Here is an 18110-nt window from a genome sequence, read left to right on the forward strand (position 1 = left end):
CACGCAGCAGAGAGGGCAACCATGAGGGGGTGGTGAGCACTTCCGACGCGTGCGTTCCTAAGACGGCCTGTGGGAGGCCCGGAGCAGGGGTCCGCCTGGACGCCAGCGCGCACAGGGCCGTCCTGGGTCGCGGAGCTGCAGGCCTGCGTGAGGTGAACACAGCACCACCAGGGAGCCGAGCGTGAGGCTGTGCGTTCCCACGGGACGCGGGACATGGTCCCACGTCCGTCCCCCAGACGCGAGCCGCCCGCGGCCTCACCCGAAGGAGCCGAGTTCTCTGATGCTGCCGGGGAGTCTGGTGGGGCCGGGTTTCCTGAGAGACGTCTGGTCCGCGGAGACGCTTCAGTGCCCGCGTGGAGATGTGACTGGGGACCCTCGATGTGAGCAGAGGCCCGGGGGCACGTGTCCTAGAGACAGTCTAAGGGACGCCGAGGAAAGTTAGCTGAGGCCTCAGGACGGAGGATTGGGGGGGTCGCCAGAAAGGGGAGAGGGGTCTCCAGGGTCACAGCCAGGGCGGGTGCCCCCGGGCACGTGTGTCCCGGGCCCAGCGAGAGTTCTCGCAGGGGAGACGTGGGAGGTACCTGGAGCCGCCTCTCTTGCTTAATTAAGTTTTATTTTTAATCGCAAAAACCGTACAATTGACCGTGCTCGTCGTCAGGCGTGCCATTCAGTGGCGGTGGATACGTTCCCGGCGTGACGCAGACGCCACACGGTCGCCATCCCGCACACCCGAGACTCCGTCGCCACTGAACACAGTTAGCCTTTACCCTCCCCCACCCCCCGACCCCCGGTCCCGGCCCCCCGTCTGCCCTCCGTCCGCGTGAACCCGCCTGCTGTCGGGGCCTCGCGGAAATGCGGTCACCGCGTGAATTCTGTTCCGCCCGCCTTCACCAGGCACGAGTCCCGCGGGGCCGTTCGCGTCGTAGCACGTGTCCGCCCCCGAGTGCTGCTCCGCGGTGGGGACACGGGTTGGCTCCCCGTTCACCCCCGTCAGGGGCACGTGGCTCCCGTGAAGTACACAGTCGTGAGCGTGCTGCACGGACACGTCCCTCGGACCCTGCTTCCAGCTCTCGGGGGTCTGGGCCCAGGAGTGGAATCGCTGGGTCGGGTGGTGCTTCTGCGTTCAACTGGGGCTGCTGGATGGTTTTGCCCCCGGCAGCCACTCCGTTCCACGTCCCCACCAGCAAGCGCACGAGGGTTCCGGCTTGTCCGTGTTTTCGGCAACACTATTTTCTGGTCGTTTTTTTCTTTAATTGTTTTTGTTTTCTGTCCTGTCCGTTTAACGGATGTGAGGTGGTATCCTGGGATTTTGACTTCCGTTTCTCTAAGACGTTCGTGTCGATCGATGTTGAGCATCTTCTCATGTGCTTGTTGGCCCTTTATGTGTCTTTTCTCAGGGGACGTGTCTATGCAAGTCCTTTGTCCGTTTTTAAAAACGTGTATTTATTTTGAGAAAGCGTAGGCAGGGGAGGAGGAGGGAGAGAGGGAGACAGAGAATCCCAGGCAGGCTCCGTGCCGTCAGTGCAGAGCCTGAAGTGGGGCTTGAACCCCCACACTGTGAGATCATGACGTCAGCTGAAATCAAGAGTCGGTTGCTTAACAGACGGAGCCCCCAGGCGCCTGTGCGTTTTTTAATCGGTTTCTTGTGGTGGTGTTGAGAGCTCTTGATGCATTCTGGACGTTAACCGCTTCCTAGATAAATGGCTTGCAGATGCCCTCCCATCCTGTAGGTTCCCTTTTCACGCTGTTGGCCGTGTCCTTGGGCGCAGTTTCTGGTTCTGAGGGAGTCGGCTGCCCGTCCCATGCCGTCGTTTCCTAGACTTGTGAAGAGGGACGCAGATTCCCATGCACACCGGGGGTCACCAGTTTGGGACTTGGTTCTGGGCACCGCGGGGGCAGGTTTGTGTTGGGGGTGGTGGGGAAGAAGCCATTAGGTGGCTGTGACCTGCTGGGTACAGATGTCCCGTGGATGGCGACCTGTATAGATATGGAAAGGAGAGAACGTTCTGGAAGGGAAGCAGTATCGTCCGAGGAGGGGTCAGCAGGTGCTTTCATTTGCCCACGTTGTTTGGATTTTTAGAGAGATGACGTGTGTGGACGGATCAGTAGCTCCCCGTCTTGCCCGCACGTCACATCGCCCCGGATGGGTTCGGTCCGTCTGGACCCGCGTGCCGCACAGATGGTGTTTTTCAAGGCTCCGTAGGGATTCTGAGGGCAGCCGGGGTCAGCGGCCGCTCCGTGAGGGCATCCCAGCCCGTGGTGCCCAGGAGTGGCCCCGGGCCCCTTGCCCTTGCCCGAGACACAGGTGCCTCGGCGTCAGCCCAGACCGGCCGGACGCAGACCCCGGGGAGCTCGGTCGGCATGTCGTGAGGCTGTTCCCGTGACCAGGGTGGGCTTGGACACACCGGGGCCCCTTTGGAAGTTCCTCCGCTGTTGAACCAGAACAGACCCAGCAGGCCACGCGGCTCGAAGCTTCTCTCCTGCAGCTGGAGCAGGAAGTCAGGTTCCGGAAAAACAGGGTAACTCGTTCTTCTGTGCTTCCAGGGGGAACTTAATGGGCAGAAAGGCCTTGTCCCTTCCAACTTCCTGGAGGAAGTGCCTGACGACGTGGAGGTCTACCTTTCCGACGCGCCCTGTCACTACTCCCGAGACGCACCGCCGCGCTCCAAGGCCAAACGGGTAAGCACACGCCCCCAGCAGTTTTGACTTGTGTCCCGCTCTGCCACGTACGGCCTGCCACAGTCCTTGTGCTGGTATTTTTGTATCTTTTTTTTGTCTCCGCCCTTCCCTGGGGGTTGTGCCTCGAGATTCTTATGCAAGCTTATTTAGTTCGCCAAAACAGACCCTCTCGATTCTTCCAAACCCGGCTTTCCTCACCAAGGGAGCCCCCGTCCTACAGCATAGACGCACATTCCGGTTCGGTTGAGAGCGAAGGGGTCGGCTAGTCCTTCCGGCCAGGGGGCACTGGCGGCCGCCTGCCCCGCCAGGGTTTCAGATCTCTTACCACAGACCCGAGGGCTCCTCGAGCATAACTGACTATTAGATGACATTCATGTGTAGTGTCTCATTTTTATTTTTTTCCATCACTGCCAGTTTTTATATATTACATTTTTATATATATATATTTTTATTTCTTTGCTCATCTGCTTGGAAACAGAAGAAGAGTGTTCATTTCACACCCTAATCAGGCACTGTAGCCCTTCACGTAAGTGAGCAGCTGAAGATACCTATAAAGATACCAACTTAAGCTACCTTACACGGACGAGTGCAGTAGACTTAAGGCTTCACTGTGGGGTTTAAAAAAAAAAAAAAAAAGAAATATGTCTCAAAAACTCATTGGACCTAAAACATCAGGCCATTACTGGCCTCAGTTGTAAAGCAACTGAATCTGTAGTAGAATAATCATCTTCAAAAATCATTTCCTACTGTCTCCATTAAGAACATTTCAAAGGCCAACATTGGGAACATATTTCTTAACAGGCTAATTGTTTGTTTACATAGAGAATGTTCCAATGTCTCCTCATAACTGAAGCTGCATATCGCATCGTTAGCCCCTCTCGGAAAAAGCACAAGCTCACAACTCTGTTTACTCTAGGAGATCTCACTCTCAAACACGTTAACTCGAGATCAAGCAGATGAGTAGTGGGCGTGCGGCCGCCTAGCGTTGGCTCCGAACACGCCCCGGGCCGGCTGGCGTGCCAGGCGAGCTTCGCTCGAGCCGCCATACCTCTCTGTCGCGAGCGAGCCGAGGCTCCTCGCCAAAGCACAAACACGTGTTCCGAGCACACGGGCGGGGGCCCCAGTGCAGTACTGAGCTTTGCGACACATGCAGCTCCAATGATTGCCTCAGACGCATAGATGGTATCTTCAGGTGTCCTTTGGGATGCTTTACTAGGTGTTTTCCATTGGAACGAGACCTTGATTTTAAATCCAAGCAAGCGTCAGGCCCTTGGCGCCTCTCGTGTGCCTGCTGGCTCCGGAACACCCGTGCTAGGCAGAGGTTGCGGCCGGGGAGGCGAGGGGTGCGGGGCGGAGGACCCGGGTCTCCGGCGCGTCGAGCGCGGGGACGGGGACGGGGATGGGGACGGGACGCACCGGGCGCCAGCGCGCGGAGGACCCGCAGGCACCGCGGCAAAACCTCATCTCCAGTCGCTTGGAAATGATGAAAGGCGACAAGGGCTCGACGCTTCCTTTGATTGCAATTGAGGTTCATTTTAGTTTTTCTTTTCTTTCAACCGGTGTGCCGTCTGCTGTAGCCCACTAACCCCCCCCCCCCCCCGCCGCCCGCCCCCCGGGGACGTCCCCGCCACGGTCCGCACTTCCATAGCCGAGCCCCCGAAGCCCCCTTTCAGAGCGTTCGCTCGTACGATGCCGAGGGGTCCTCGGCCACTTCCACTCAAAGCGGCACCCCCACCTCCCACGCTCCCGCATTTGGTCTTGACTTACAAAGTAAATTACTACCCGGCTTTGTTTTGCCGAAGCAACGGCCGCCCCCCAGCCCCGAAGACAAAGTGACGGCAAAGCAGCCGGTGGTGGCCAGGCCGTCCCCCTCGGGCCCGCTGCGGGGCCCCCTTTCCACCCCGAGGGAAGCCGCGGGCCGCCCCTTGTCTTGCCTGGTGGGAGACGGGGACAGTGTGATGTCACCGAGTGGATGGATGTTGTTGGCGCGCACGCACTCAATAAACTGTCACACTGTACCTACTAGGTTCCTCCCGAGGGTTCAGGTACAGCAAGGAGAGCGTCATCCCCCTCAGCCCATCTCCATTCGGGGTCACCTACGTCATCTATGGGTACTGGTAGTCCCGGGAGAGGCAGGGAAATGTCCTCGAAAAAGAAAAAGGGGCTGCTTTCCAAAGGCAAGAAACTGCTGAAAAGGCTGGGTGCAGTGAAATGACCCGTGTGCTCTGGACAACTCCCACACCTCCGTAATTCTCCTTAATTCCAAACTAGGGCTTTCATGACTCAAGTACCTTCCTAAACAAACACTCTTCTCCCCTGACACCAGTAGAGAAACGCTCTTTGCGCCACCGCGCACTTTAAGGCCACCGCAAGGACAAAGAGCTGCTGGTGCCCCTCCCCCCAGCCTCCCCCCTCCCCCTCCCCCCCCCCCGCTCTTGCCCGAGGGCTGCCTGGAGGCCGGGGGGGGGGGGGGGCGGCTCCTCCGCACACACGCGGGGGACCAGGGGCTCCTCGGGCTCCTCCAGTCTCTGTGCATTTGTCATCCGCCCTTAAAGGAATGGTTTCCACCTTGACCCCCTTTCCAGAATGCTTGCCTCATGACGCATAACTCACTCTGACTCTGGTCTTGAAACTCCTAGTTTAACCGCCTTGATGTTCTGCCTTATAAACGCACAATGGTTTGTACTGTCCAATAAAATTTACGGTGTGCACTTCGTACGTGTTGTACATTCAGCGCTCGTCACCCCCACAGACACACTGCTCTGGAATCGAGTTGTGCATTCCGAGTCCCGGCTTCTCGTCTTTCCAAGCCAGCCGGGTAACACAGAAACACAGAAAAGAAATGTTTACTTACTCAGATCATTCAAAAACAGAGAGAGAGAGGGAGGGAGGGAGGGACTTTGTTCGGACAAGTCCCACTCCTCCAACCGGCCAGGAAGCTGACCAGGCTCATGGCTTTCCGTGTCCCCTCTTGTGGCAAATGCATTTCTGTTACTCTCGTGTTTGTCCAGTGCCCGCCCCCTCCCCTCACAGCCCCCAGCAGCGAGCAACACACAGTAGAGCAGCCCCCACGATGCACAAGCCCCACGTACAGCCCCCGAAATCTCAGTCTGTTCACATCGATTCCACACCAGTCTCCACCACTGGCACTCGAACAAGAGACTTGCAAAGTTGCCGGCAGATGTATTTGATGGTTTCTATTTTGTAATTCTTGTCCACTTGTAAATTGTTTTTACTCTTTATACATACTTTTCAGACTGCCTTTCTTTTGTAATTTATGGAAGGTTTATAAACGAATGACCAAGCTTTCCCCCATTGTGTCTTCAAAACCTCTATTGTAAATTGTAATATATTAGTATGTGGTCCATTTATTAAAAGGAAATTACTCAGCGTGTGGTTACGTATCGTGTGCGTGTGTGCATGTGTTCAGTTAGTGTAAAATATTTTCTAGGAATAAAATTTGTTATTTTATACAAGGCCGTTTACTCTGTGTCTTTGTTTCAAGCACTTTTTCATCAGAGCAGCCTCCCAGAATTCCTTTCTCCCGTGCGCACAGGCGACAGACGGCCCGCTTGGGGAAACGGAGGCAGTTGGCGCTGAGTGGGTATCTCTTGTGCGCGAGGACCACTCTCGTACAGCCAAGGCTTCGAGGGTGAACCCCGACCGTATTTGTAACCTTTCCCTTGGCAGCTTTACACTTCAAATGATGGGACTAGAGAACACCGCACAATGTCGTGTACGTGTGAGATCCGAGACCGACCCACAAGAGCGGGATGCTGGGTGCCAGGGCCGGGGGGAGGGGGGCACGGGAAGGTCGGAGGGCACAGAGCTTTAGTTGCCCAAGATGAATCCACCTTGAAGAACTAATGGAAAAACAGTGCTAGATTCAACGGCATGTCTGAAGTTAAAAAAAAGAATTCTAGTTCAAGAAATGCTGATTTAAGAAATTAAAGTCTACACGACGGTGTGAATGCACTTTGCGCCACTACGCAATTAAAGATGGTGGAAACGGCGAAGTTTCCTGCGTATACCTTACCGCAGTAAAAAAAAAAAAATGTTGACGATTTCTCAAAAAAAAAAAAAAAAATGAGCAAAAGTAGGCAGAACTAATGTTCCTCTACATCTTTGAAAAAATTTACAAATTTCCCAAAATATGTTGGCAAACCCGAGACAGTACGAGCTGCGCTTAGCTTTGGCAAATACTACTGAACGTTTAAGGAATAAATGATGCCGACTGTATACAACTCCTGGAGAGGAGACAGATGCCCAGACCCCTTAGGTCAGCCGTATCCTGATACCAAAACTAGACACGGACGTTACAAGAGATCTACAGACCAAGAGCACCATGAATTTTTTTAAAAACCCTAAACAAAATATTAGCAGATTAAAACACCTGTTCAAGAAACTCGGCAAAGAAAGGAGTTGATCTCAACTTCATCAAATTAACGGCCAACCCCATACTTAATGGTGCAAACACTGACCGCTTCTTTCTTTCCATCAAAAACAACACAGGCGCGTCCATTTGACTACTTGTATTCAACATCGTACTGGGCTTCCAGGCAGCACAAGAAGGAAAGGAGGGGAAAGAAAAATCACACAGTTTGGAAAGAAAGGAGCAAAATGGTGTTTATGTGCAGATGATATGATGCTAAGTCAGCTACAAGATGCTGTTGGAACTCACGTGCATTGGGCAAGAGAACAGGTACAAGGTCAGCGTACACGAATCATCGGTATTTCTACAAACTAGCAGGGAACAATTAGGACCGAAATTAAAAGAGAAGTGGTACAGTAATAAAAATACATGTGATTAGTTATATTAGCATCAAAACCGTGAAATACTTCAGGGTAAAGTTAACAAAATGTGAGCAAAACCTGTATGCTGAAAAATAAAGAACGTCACTTAGAAATAAAAGAGCTCTTAAATGGGATATGTTGGTGGTGTAGAAAATGTAATGTTAAATTTCCAATTTCTCCCAAGCGGATCTGTTGATTTAGTGAAATCCCAGTCAGAATCCCAGCAAGCTTTTTCTAGAAATTGAGGAGCTGGTTTAAGTCCTGATACAGAAATGCAAAATGATCTACAACAGCCGAGACAATTTTGAAAAAGATTGAACAGAGTTTGAAAAGAGTCACGTGGCCCGATTTTGAGACTTGTAAGGCTACAGTGACGGAGGCAGTGTTGGTTTTGTGTAAAATGCGCACGTTGAAATCACTGGGATGAACTGGGGAGTCCAGAAGTAGACTCATACGTATGTGGTGCGTTCATTTGCAACAAAGGTACCGAGACAGCTCAGTAGGGGAAGACGTGAAGTATGGTCTTTTCTCGAAAGAAATGTTGCAGAAAGAGCTACTTACAGGGGAGGAGGTGGGAAACTGACCTTCCTCTCACGCGGTACACAAAAATTAATCCCAAACAGATCACCGCCCTAAATGAAAAAGTTAAAACTATCAAGCTGCTAGAAGAAAACGGAGAAATTTGGCCAGTAAAAAGTAAACCCTGGTAACTGGACTTCAGCAGATTTAAAAATGTCTTCTCTTTGAATGATACTTAAGAGAACAAAACAGCAAGCCAGAAACTGGGAGACAGCAGCATAATGCATAGCACGTGTATCTGACAAAAGAATTGTCCAGAAGGTAGAAAAACATTTTCCAATTCAATAAGACCAAATTTTTTTTTAAATGTGCGAAAGACTTGAACTTTTTAAATTTTATTTTGAGACAGCAGGAGAAGGGGAAGGGCGTAGAGACAGGGAGATTGGGGCGCCTGGCTGGCTCAGTCGGTTAAGCGACTGACTTCGGTTCAGCTCATGATCTCACAGCTCATGAGTTCAAGCCCCACATCAGGCTCTGTGCTGACAGCTCGGAGCCTGGAGCTGCTTCGGATTCTGTGTCTCCCTCTCTCTCTGCCCCTCCCCTGCTCCCGCTCTCTCTATGTCAAAAATAAATAAAGATTAAAGCAATTTTTTTTTTTTAATTTAAGAATGCAGATTTCATTAGAAAGAATATGTTCAGTTGGTTGAACATCTCACTCTCGATTTCCACTCAGGTCATGATCTCACGGTCCGTGAGTTTGAGCCCCGTGTCGGGCTCTGTGCTGACAGCTCGGAGCCTGGAGCCCGCTTCGGATTCTGTGTCTCCCTCTCTCTCTGCCTCATGCTCTGCCTCTCTGTCTCTCTCAAAAATAAAAATAAACATAAAAAAAAAAAAAAGATGCTCAACCAACTGAGCCACCCAGTGTCCTGAACACGTATTTTATAAAAGATGTAAGAACGGCCAGTGTGCAAGCAAAAAAATGCTCAGTATCGTTTGCCGGCAGGGAAATGCAGTTAATAACCCAAATGAGAGAACATTCTACGCCCACTGCTATGGGTGTGTTTAATCTTAGGTTGAATTTAAACATTTTAAGATTCTGTGAAAATTAAAAAGGCCGACATCATCAAATATGGGTGAAGACACGGGGCGACTGGAGTCGTGTCTTGCAGAGCGGGGCCCGGGCGGCCGGCACCTGGGAGACAGCCTGGCGACTTCCATCCAGTCAGACTCTTAGCTCGCAGGTCTAGTAGGCCCGTGTCCGCGTGTCTCCCCCCGAGAAATAAAAGTAGATACTCGCGTAAAGCCTTCAGAAATTTCTACAGTTAGTTGTAGCAGCCCCACGCGTGCAACACCCCAAATATCCCTGCGTTGGTGAATAAACATGGAACCGCATGGGACGGAACACAGCTTAGCAAATACACCACTTACACAGTCACGTGGGTTTGTCTTTGAAACACTCTGCCCAGAGCAGCGCAGGGTGCAGGATTTCCTGGTCCTAAATCCCAGAGCAGGTGGAAGGCACGTCGTTGGTTGCTTGGGGACCAGGTGGGAAGGACTCTTCGCAAAGGAGCAGGGAAGCAATAGACGTTTTCTAAATCTGACGATGGCAGAGAGCGAGTGTAGGCGTTTGCCGAAGCTCGTCCAGCCGGGTATGCGGAGGTGTAGGTTGGAGCTCGGTGAGTGGATTTAAAACAGAGGTCCGGGGGCGCCTGGGTGGCGCAGTCGGTTAAGCGTCCGACTTCAGCCAGGTCGCGATCTCGCGGTCCGTGAGTTCGAGCCCCGCGTCGGGCTCTGGGCTGATGGCTCAGAGCCTGGAGCGTGTTTCCGATTCTGTGACTCCCTCTCTCTGTGCCCCTCCCCGGTTCATGCTCTGTCTCTCTCTGTCCCAAAAATAAATAAACGTTGAAAAAAAAAAAAATTAAAACAGAGGTCGGGTGAGAGGGAACACAAGGGACGTGTTGTCCAGAAAGAAGGTGCGCAGACTGCCCGGCCCCGGCTTGCAAGCCTGGGGGCCGGACCGGGAAGGGCGGAGACACTGCAGATTAAGGTAGGAGCTCCAAGGCCCTGGAGCAAAGCCTTGTGTCCCCGCCACTTACAGGGCGGGTGTGGTGGCCCCGGGGCCAGGAGCAGCCCTGGCCACACAGCAGCCGGGACCGCGGAGGCCCCCTTCGGAGGGCTGCCCCTGGCGCCCCCCCACCCCCCCATCGCACCCTTGTACCGGACAGGAGCGGGGTGGGAGGGGGTGGGGCGGGGGGCTGGGCAGCGCGGACGAGGGTGGGGTGGCCGCGCCTGCGCAGCCGGGGCCCAGAAAGGAAACCCGCCGGCGGCGGCAGGACCGCTGAGGTGCGGCCACAGGCTGGGGCTCGGGGCCTGACGGCCGCTGCCCACGCGGGCGGCTGGCCCCTCCTGTCCTGGTGTGCTGGCATCCCAGTCGTCAGCCCTGGCAGGGCGGCTTGCACCCGTGTCCAGGTCCCAGGCCCAGATGGATGCTCGCGCAGGACAAGCGACTCGGGTGCGTGGCGTGTGCCGCAGGTGGCCGAGTAGACAGGGTTCCTGAACGCGGCCGCGCCCAGGGAACACGAGTGCAGGAGTGGCGGTACCGGCTCGGTGGCTGAGAACCACACCGCGAAGACGCCAGTGAAGCGGACACAAGTCACTGCCCTCCCGAGCCAGCCTCGGGAGGGAGACGGGATAAAAGTGGGTGGATCTGGGAAGCGCTTTCGCAGAAGTGAGCCGTGGGGACGGATGGAGTTACCAAGGCGTTCCGCAGATAGACCCGGAGGCACCCCTCCGTGGAAACGGGAGGCCCCGGGGAGGGGGGCGGAGGGGACATCGGAGCACAGCACCCCAGAAGCCGGACACAGGGAGCGCTTCCGAGGCAAGGGACATGGGTGTGGGGTGTGAGTGCTGGGAACCCACCTATTAGCAACACGGGAACGGGGCGGGGGGGGGGGGGGGCGGGAATCTCGGTAAGACCTCCGGGTGCGGAGGAAATGAGACGGTTGAGGGCAACAGAATTTTAAGGGGGCGTCCTAGGTACTTCATCTTGGGTTCCCCTCCAGTGCAGAGAACTCAGAGACCCCGCCCCCAGGCATACAGGTGGCGCCCCTGCCAGAACTCGCAGAGACCCCGCCCCCAGGCATACAGGTGGCGCCCCTGCAGAGAACCCTCAGAGACCCCGCCCCCAGGCATACAGGTGGCGCCCCTGCCAGAACTCGCAGAGACCCCGCCCCCAGGCATACAGGTGGCGCCCCTGCAGAGAACCCTCAGAGACCCCGCCCCCAGGCATACAGGTGGCGCCCCTGCAGAGAACCCGCAGAGACCCTCACGGCCATGCTCCATAAAAGCTGCGGGCTGCGGGCGGTCCTGCACGGAGCGTGGCCGGGATGTCCTGGGTCGTCTGCTGCGGTAAGTCGCCCCGAACGACAGCGGGCAGTGGGCTGGCGTGCGTGTGTTTCGGAAGTGAAGGGTCTTCTCGGTCTGGAGGGTACACGGACCCTCCTCCACCTCCTGAGGAGGCGGAAACCAGAGAGGCGGGGATGGGCGAGGGGGCTGCCCAGGGTGAGGGGGGGCCTTCCCCTTGTCCGTGGCGTTGGTGGAGCAAAGGGGCCGAGGCGGTGGCGGGTTGGGCGTCCCGGCTGCGACGCCGGGGGCACCGTAGTACGTTACATGGGTCTGGGGGGTCACGGGTGGCCTCAGTCACTGCTCGAGAGGACCCCGGCCCTTGGCTAACGTGATTGGCTGGGAACGTGCAGCCCGCCGGGCACTTAGAGGCCGGTACGGAGGCCGCACCTGCTGCTCCGGCAGCCGCGGTGGAGACCGGCTCCGCCGAGACTCCCACAGCAGGGAGATGAGACGGACGGGTGGGGAAGTTGGGAACAACACAGGATCCTGCCGACGACGTTGGGAAGGAGCCCATCCAGGCCTCTCCCAGCTGTGGCAAGATGTCGCATCTGGCACCCGCGAGAAGATCGGAACACGCCGATCCGGTCTTGTCTAGCGTGGGGAGGGCACGACCTCAGAGAAAGGAGTTTATTTCCTTGAAAGAAGGTTCAGAAACTGGTGTGCCGAGTGCCCGTCCGGTAATGGAGGAATTTCGGGGTGGAGACCAGGGTAGGGACAACGTTGCCCTCTAGGGTCTGCAGCTGGGGGCGCCCCGAGCGTCTGCTGGTCCTGCTGGTCCTGCTACAGACCGAACCAGCTCCGATAGGCATTGGAGCTGGACGCACACCTACCTGAAGAAACCCTTGAAATCTGGGGGAGAGAGGCGGCTTATGCATGGTTACAGGGGACAGATTAGCAAGCTCCCGTTAGTCTCTACGGATCCGCGGGCTTCTTCCCCCCGTTTCCTGGCGCGTAGTTACCCCATCCCTGCGTACACGTGGGGGTAGACGTTCCGCAGGGTCTGGATCTAACCAGGGCAGGTGAACTCAGGTTGCGGACCCCGAGAGTCACCCTCGGTCTCCAGCGGCCGCGTCAGTACGGCGTGACGTCCGGAGGATGGCAGGTCGGTGCCGGCAAGAGCCCAGGGCGGGGTCATTCGGTTCATCGGATAAAAGTGATGCGGGATGCGGTCGCTGACACAGCATGAACCTTCCCGGTCCCGAAGATGAATTCCAGGCTCTTGTTAGGTTCCCGGAGGCCTTTTATTCCCCGACCAGCGCAGGTGTTGAGGCCTGTATGTGGCTTGGTTCGGAAGCCGAAGGGGCTGGGTGCCATCCAAGAGGCTTTCTCCCGGGTAAAAATGCTGGTGAAACAGGTACACGCCCTGGAGGGTGTGAGTGGTGAATTCCGTGCCAGTTCATACCCAGGAGGACCGGGCTGGGGCTTGTGGCAACAGAGGGAAATCGGTTCGTTATTCGCACAAGGTTGAGGACAATCTGTTCTTGTGACGTCCTTGGAAACACCGGCTGTTACCACCAAGGCTTTGGAAAATGTAGTTGAGACAGAGGCGCCCACACGGCTTTAGGGAGCGAGGGTTGACTTTACGGACCCAACAGAGCCCTTGGAAGACACTGGCCTGGTACCTTGCTTCCGGGGTTCCCGGGAGCCTGACCAGGTGAATGAGGGAGGTCGTTGCCCAACAGGCTCAGGAACCTCGGCAGGTCTTGGGGACCTCAGGAAGGGAGGGAACTCCAAGCTGCAGACGGTGTTGCAGGCGAGTCTGTTGGCGGGTGAGTATCTGGTGGGGCTCTTGGCCTTGAACGGCTGTTAAAGGCTCCGTCTGAAATTCCTTAGGAGAAGCGTGCCCGGGGAGGGGGGGGCGGATGTCGCGGCCGGCGCGACAAACACCGAGGTCAGGGTCCTGAGGGGAGGGGAATGCAAGAAAAAAAGAGAGAAGAGAAAGTTTGGGAACAGGAGGGTCCCCTGGGCTGATGGCCCAAGTGACGGCTTTATTGTTGCTGTACACAATTTTTTATAACCAGACTCTTATGGGTTAGGTCATTCTGAGAATAAACAGGTTTCAGATAATTGCTGCCAACCAAAACGTTTAGTTCTGTGTTTCTTGTGCATTTTCTAGACGGGTCACAAGACCTTGTTGATAAGATTGCTAGCAAAACACAATTCCCATGTTTGTTTCTATCTGACTCGGGGTAGAAAAAGGGAGGTAGCATTACTGCCAACACCTGCAGACCAACAGTCTTCAGGAATTAACTTTCTCAGCCTTGACAAGGCTTTCGTATGCCCTTGAAAGTGGGGGAATGGGAGGGGGAACCACCGGGTTGGCTTGAGTCAACGGGGAACGTTGCTCGACCCGGTCTCAGCCTGGCACCGGGGCCCGGCCCCCCACAGGGGGAGGCTCGGGTGGTTAAGCGTCGGACTTCGGCTCCGGTCATGATCTCAGGGTGAGTTCGAGCCCCGCGCCAGGCTCTCTGCTGTCAGCACAGGGTCTGCTGCAGATCCTCTGTCTCTCCCTGCACCTCCCCTTTTCACTCGCTCCCCAAAATGACGCCATTAAAGAAACTTTTAACTGAAGTTCTTTAGGAGAAGCCCCAGCAGAGTTAAGGGAGCCTAGACGACCCGTCGCTGTTCTTGCCGCACTTATGTGAACGATTAGGCCGAGTTTGGGAGGACTGGACTGTTCGACCTCTGCTAGAAAGGAGGGTGAACTAGCTCGCGGGGTGGGGGGGGGGCAGAACACGGCCTCGGCAGCACCCCTGGATGCCGGCCCCGGAAGTTCAGTGCTCTGCTCGCCTGCAGAACCACTCTGGTGTCCCCGTGGCCCACGTTCGGCCCGGCTGCTTGCATGCTTCGTGCCGGACTTTGAAACCCACCCCCCCTCCCCCCCAGGCAGGGCCACCTCCCGGGAGGAGGCCACTGTTACCCGGCCTCCCCTTGCTATGAAACGTGCAAGGAGACTGAGCCTGCGCCTGGGGCTTCCAGAATCATGGCTCTCTGAGCACGGGGGTGTCTGAGGCCAGGTGCGGGGTGCACAGGCCCCTGTGTGGCAGGAAGGCCGGGGCAGTCGCCCCCTCGCCAGTGAGGAGTGGAGAAAAGCTAGGACGGGGCCGGCTCGTCACCAGCGGCCACTGCGTTGCTGAGGGCAGAACCCACAGCCGTGTGGTCTGCACGACCCTGGCCGCCGTCACTGGCCTCGAAGTGCCCGCGGCAGGGCAAGCCCCCCACGTGGCACCAAAGCACACGAGGACCCCGCTAGGTGCGCCGAGAGGGACTCCCGCCGGCATGGCTCGTGTGACCGTCCTCTCTGCTGCGGTGGCTCGGGAGGCCGACCTAGGGCTGTGGGGTCCTCGGGACGAACTCCCTCCCTCTGCCCGCCCCCCTCCTGTCCTCCCGCCGGCCGCGACCTCCCCACCGGGCCCCCCCCGCGGAGAGTTACCCCAGTAAGTGGCTGCCTTTGCCGTTTGCTATGAAGGTAGGAGGACACCTTACCGACCCTCCCCCACCTAAAGGGACCACGGGGGCCCCGGGGGCCTTTTTAGGATGGAAAAAACAGGGCCGGCTTTGTCGGCCCCGGAGAGGGAGGCAGGCAGAGGAAACGCTGATGCGGGGCAAGGGGAGGCGCGATGACAGCACATCCTCGAAGGAGCCGGTGTGTCTGGCGCACAGGTGGGCGGGAGCAGGTGTGGCAACAGACGCAGCAGCAGGGAGTCCGGGGACCCCCAGTGACGGGGGAGGGGGCTGCACGTGGCCGTGGCCGACCCCAGGCTGCTGGAGAAGCAGGGCAGCAGCGGCAGGGCCGGCGGGGGTGGGGGGGGGGGGCAGGCACAGGGCCCTCCAGGAGGGGCAGGGTGCAGACCGGGGACACGCAGCGTTGACCGCGGGTCGGTGTGTGAGCGAGGGGGGGTCATGGGCTTGCCTGGGACAGACAAGTAGGGAATGCTCGGAACGTGTTTCTGCCACGTGTTGAAGCGGAGGGGCCCGAGGTCCCCACCTGGCCCGCTCCACCCAGGCGGACCAGAGGGGGGTACAGATCCCACAACGCAGCCCCGGCCGTTCCCGTGGGTGCCGTCCCTTCGGCATCGTGCACACGTGTGCTCCTGGACACGGCACGGGAGCCAGGCTCAACCTATCCCGATGTGCATCCCTTAGGTTCCCAGAGGTGTAGACGGCCAGGGTTTTTGCCAGCACTACTGTGGAAAGGGTGCCCCTTCAAGGGGGTGAGGTGGACACCTAAACCTAGACCCTCTGGCCCTCTCTGTCCCCCCAGGAGGCCCATCAACACCAGCGCAGAAGAAAGCAGACAACAGAGAGCCCCCCCCCCCCCCATCCTCTTGTCGACTAGGCTCCAGACGCCTTATCAACTGGCACTGGCCCAAGTCCCCAGACGAAGCCCTGGGATGTGTCTACGGGACAGTTCACCTAGCAGAGGTTCTGGGCCTAGATGCGGCACGGACCCAGCCCAGGAGAATGGGTGACATTTAACATTCAATCTGGGAACCACTGCCCGGGATGAGTGAACAAGCCAAGCCAGAACCCTTTTGGCCGGAGTGAATTTGAGATGTTCCGTCCGTGGCGGCAAAGTCTTCGGGCTTGGGTGAGCGTCTCTTGGCCACTGTAACTTCTCTAGATTGAAATCCTGGAGAATCGGTAAAGACCTGAAACCTTTAAGAGATCGTGTAAAAGCTGCTACGGATGACGCTTTAATGACTTAACAGTTACTGGCCAGCACTACAAATCCACAAATACCCCAAACCAATCTGTCACAGCTGCAGGGTTAGCCGTCCTCACACCCCCTTTGAACCGGGACGGCCTCTAAAGCAACTTCTGCAACGGCATCTTGTCTCTGGCAGCTTTCTGAACGCTCGCAAGGCCCTGTTCCTTTCCCTCTCATGTTCACAGGGTTAAGGAAGTAGGTTAAGGAACCTGGGCTAATAGCCAAGATCAGTGTTAACAACAGTTATTAGCTACAACTAAAAGGAAAATAAAATGGTTTTCATTCATGTTAATAAGGCATTTATTTGAAAAGACAAGTATAACATGCTCAGACGAGTTTATGTATGATCACTAACACTCACACCCGTTACGTTCACAAGCAACATTTAGAAGTGAATTCCATTCATTAACTGCAGAATTTCCTGAAAATTCCTACAGATATGTAAACGTGAACAGCTACGATTATCAACTTAACAACACCCTTCTTGGTCTGCACTTCTGAGCTATGGCTCCTGTTCTTGTGTTACAAACTCGGCAGATGGCAGCCGTAGACCTTCAAGTTCAAGTGATGCGGATTTCGGGTTTTTTTTTTTTTTTTTTTTTTAACATTTATTTTTGAGAGAGAGAGAGACAGAGCATGAATGGAGGAAGGTCAGAGAGAGAGGGAGACACAGAATCTGAAACAGGCTCCAGGCTCTTAGCTGTCAGCACAGAGCCCGACACGGGGCTCCAACTCATGGACCTTCGCTTTTGTAAATGGATCACAGCCCTTTGATGGAGTGAACTCTCCCCCATTTAAAAAAAAATACAGTAAATGAATGAAAATGCAGATGCTTTCAGTAAAAACAAATTGTTCCTGAACAGGGTAACAATCCAATTTTATTCTATAACAAGCAGAATAATGTCTCAGTTGCAAAACAACTCGTAATGTTAATATAGATTACTGACCTCTTAAGAGTCTTAAAATGTTTCTTTGGACAGAAATTTAAAACTTTTCAACCATCTTCTTTTAACCCCTATACGACCCCACCCAGCCCCAAAAAGAAATAAAACATTAGCCTACTTCTCCACAGAGTCTCATACAGTTCCCACACCTTGTACAGGTTATTTAATGGCAGCTTTCATCTCTAAAATAGATCAGATACCCTAATAAAACCCCACCTTACAGTTCTAGTGAGCTTCCTTAAATGAAAATATTTCAAAAAGAAGAGAATTAACGTAAGGCTTAAAAAGAAGGACTCGCTCACTCCTGAAAGTACTTTTGAGTAAATCCCCACTTTTCAAATAGTCTAAAAGTCTGTTTATAACACAAAGCACCTTATCCATATCTTTCTCCAAAACAAAAATCCTCACACTGTAGCTGAGGAAACAAACAAGAGAAAATATAAAATTTGAATTTTTACCTATAAGCCAGTCAAGTAGCAATGCTAGAAATAAGACTCCAGACCTAATTCCTTCCCCAAGTTTCATCTAGAAAGAGAACAGCTAAAAGAAAGAAAAAGCTTAAGAAAAGCCCGACGTTACATTCCCAACACAGAAACCGCTGTGTGTCGTCCTCTGGTGGAGGTCAGAGGTAGTACAGGCGGTTGGACAGTGACAGGTTGGGCTCCCTGTGAATGCTCTGGCCCACGAGGAAAGCCAGTTTGTGGGCGTACTGACAAGGAGCCGGGACCCGGATGACGCCCTTTAGAGGAAGAAACACAGGGCCTGTTACTCTAAATCTGGTGTGCAAGACACATGTCAGTGTTAACCGTAAAAGGCCTTTAAAAACCCAGCAACTGCCTTCCGAGTCTTGCTGAAGTGAACGAACACACTTACCGGCCAGTTGTAGTAGACGTGACACAGCTTGTACGTCAGCCTCTGTATGTGGTCCGGCTTCAGGCCGCTGTTGTCGTAGATGACATTGTAGTGTGTGGGCGAGACGCTGCCGCTTCTCACCGCCTGGCTCACGATGAAAAAGTCATACCTGCAAGGACGGCAGAAAAACCACACGGACGTGAGGC

The 18110-nt window shown here is 55.1% G+C and overlaps 2 protein-coding genes across 26 annotated transcripts in view; one reads left to right on the forward strand and one right to left on the reverse strand.

Moving 5' to 3' along the window:
* The window catches only part of RIMBP2 (RIMS binding protein 2), a 227505-nt gene extending 221426 nt beyond the window's left edge, over window positions 1-6079 (forward strand). For 20 of the 24 annotated variants that reach the window (XM_045459510.1, XM_045459508.1, XM_045459509.1 and 17 more), the window contains 2 exons: window positions 2545-2679; window positions 4706-6079. In XM_045459510.1, coding sequence (XP_045315466.1) covers window positions 2545-2679; window positions 4706-4894 — 324 coding nt within the window. In that variant the 3' untranslated portion in view covers window positions 4895-6079. Of the gene's footprint in view, window positions 1-2544; window positions 2680-3157; window positions 3253-4705 lie in introns of those variants that run through there. The other 4 variants (XM_045459505.1, XM_045459506.1, XM_045459521.1 and 1 more) reach the window with 1 other exon arrangement.
* Window positions 6080-16390: 10311 nt separating this feature from the next.
* Window positions 16391-18110, reverse strand: part of PIWIL1 (piwi like RNA-mediated gene silencing 1) — a 31571-nt gene continuing 29851 nt past the window's right edge. For both annotated transcript variants that reach the window (XM_045457587.1, XM_045457585.1), the window contains 2 exons: window positions 17926-18073; window positions 16391-17791 (listed from right to left, as the gene is read on the reverse strand). In XM_045457587.1, the coding sequence (XP_045313543.1) occupies window positions 17675-17791; window positions 17926-18073 (265 nt within the window). In that variant the 3' untranslated portion in view covers window positions 16391-17674. The remainder of the gene's footprint in view (window positions 17792-17925; window positions 18074-18110) is intronic.

This window comes from Leopardus geoffroyi, chromosome D3 (assembly GCF_018350155.1).
Source record: "Leopardus geoffroyi isolate Oge1 chromosome D3, O.geoffroyi_Oge1_pat1.0, whole genome shotgun sequence".
Classification (NCBI taxonomy): domain Eukaryota; kingdom Metazoa; phylum Chordata; class Mammalia; order Carnivora; family Felidae; genus Leopardus; species Leopardus geoffroyi.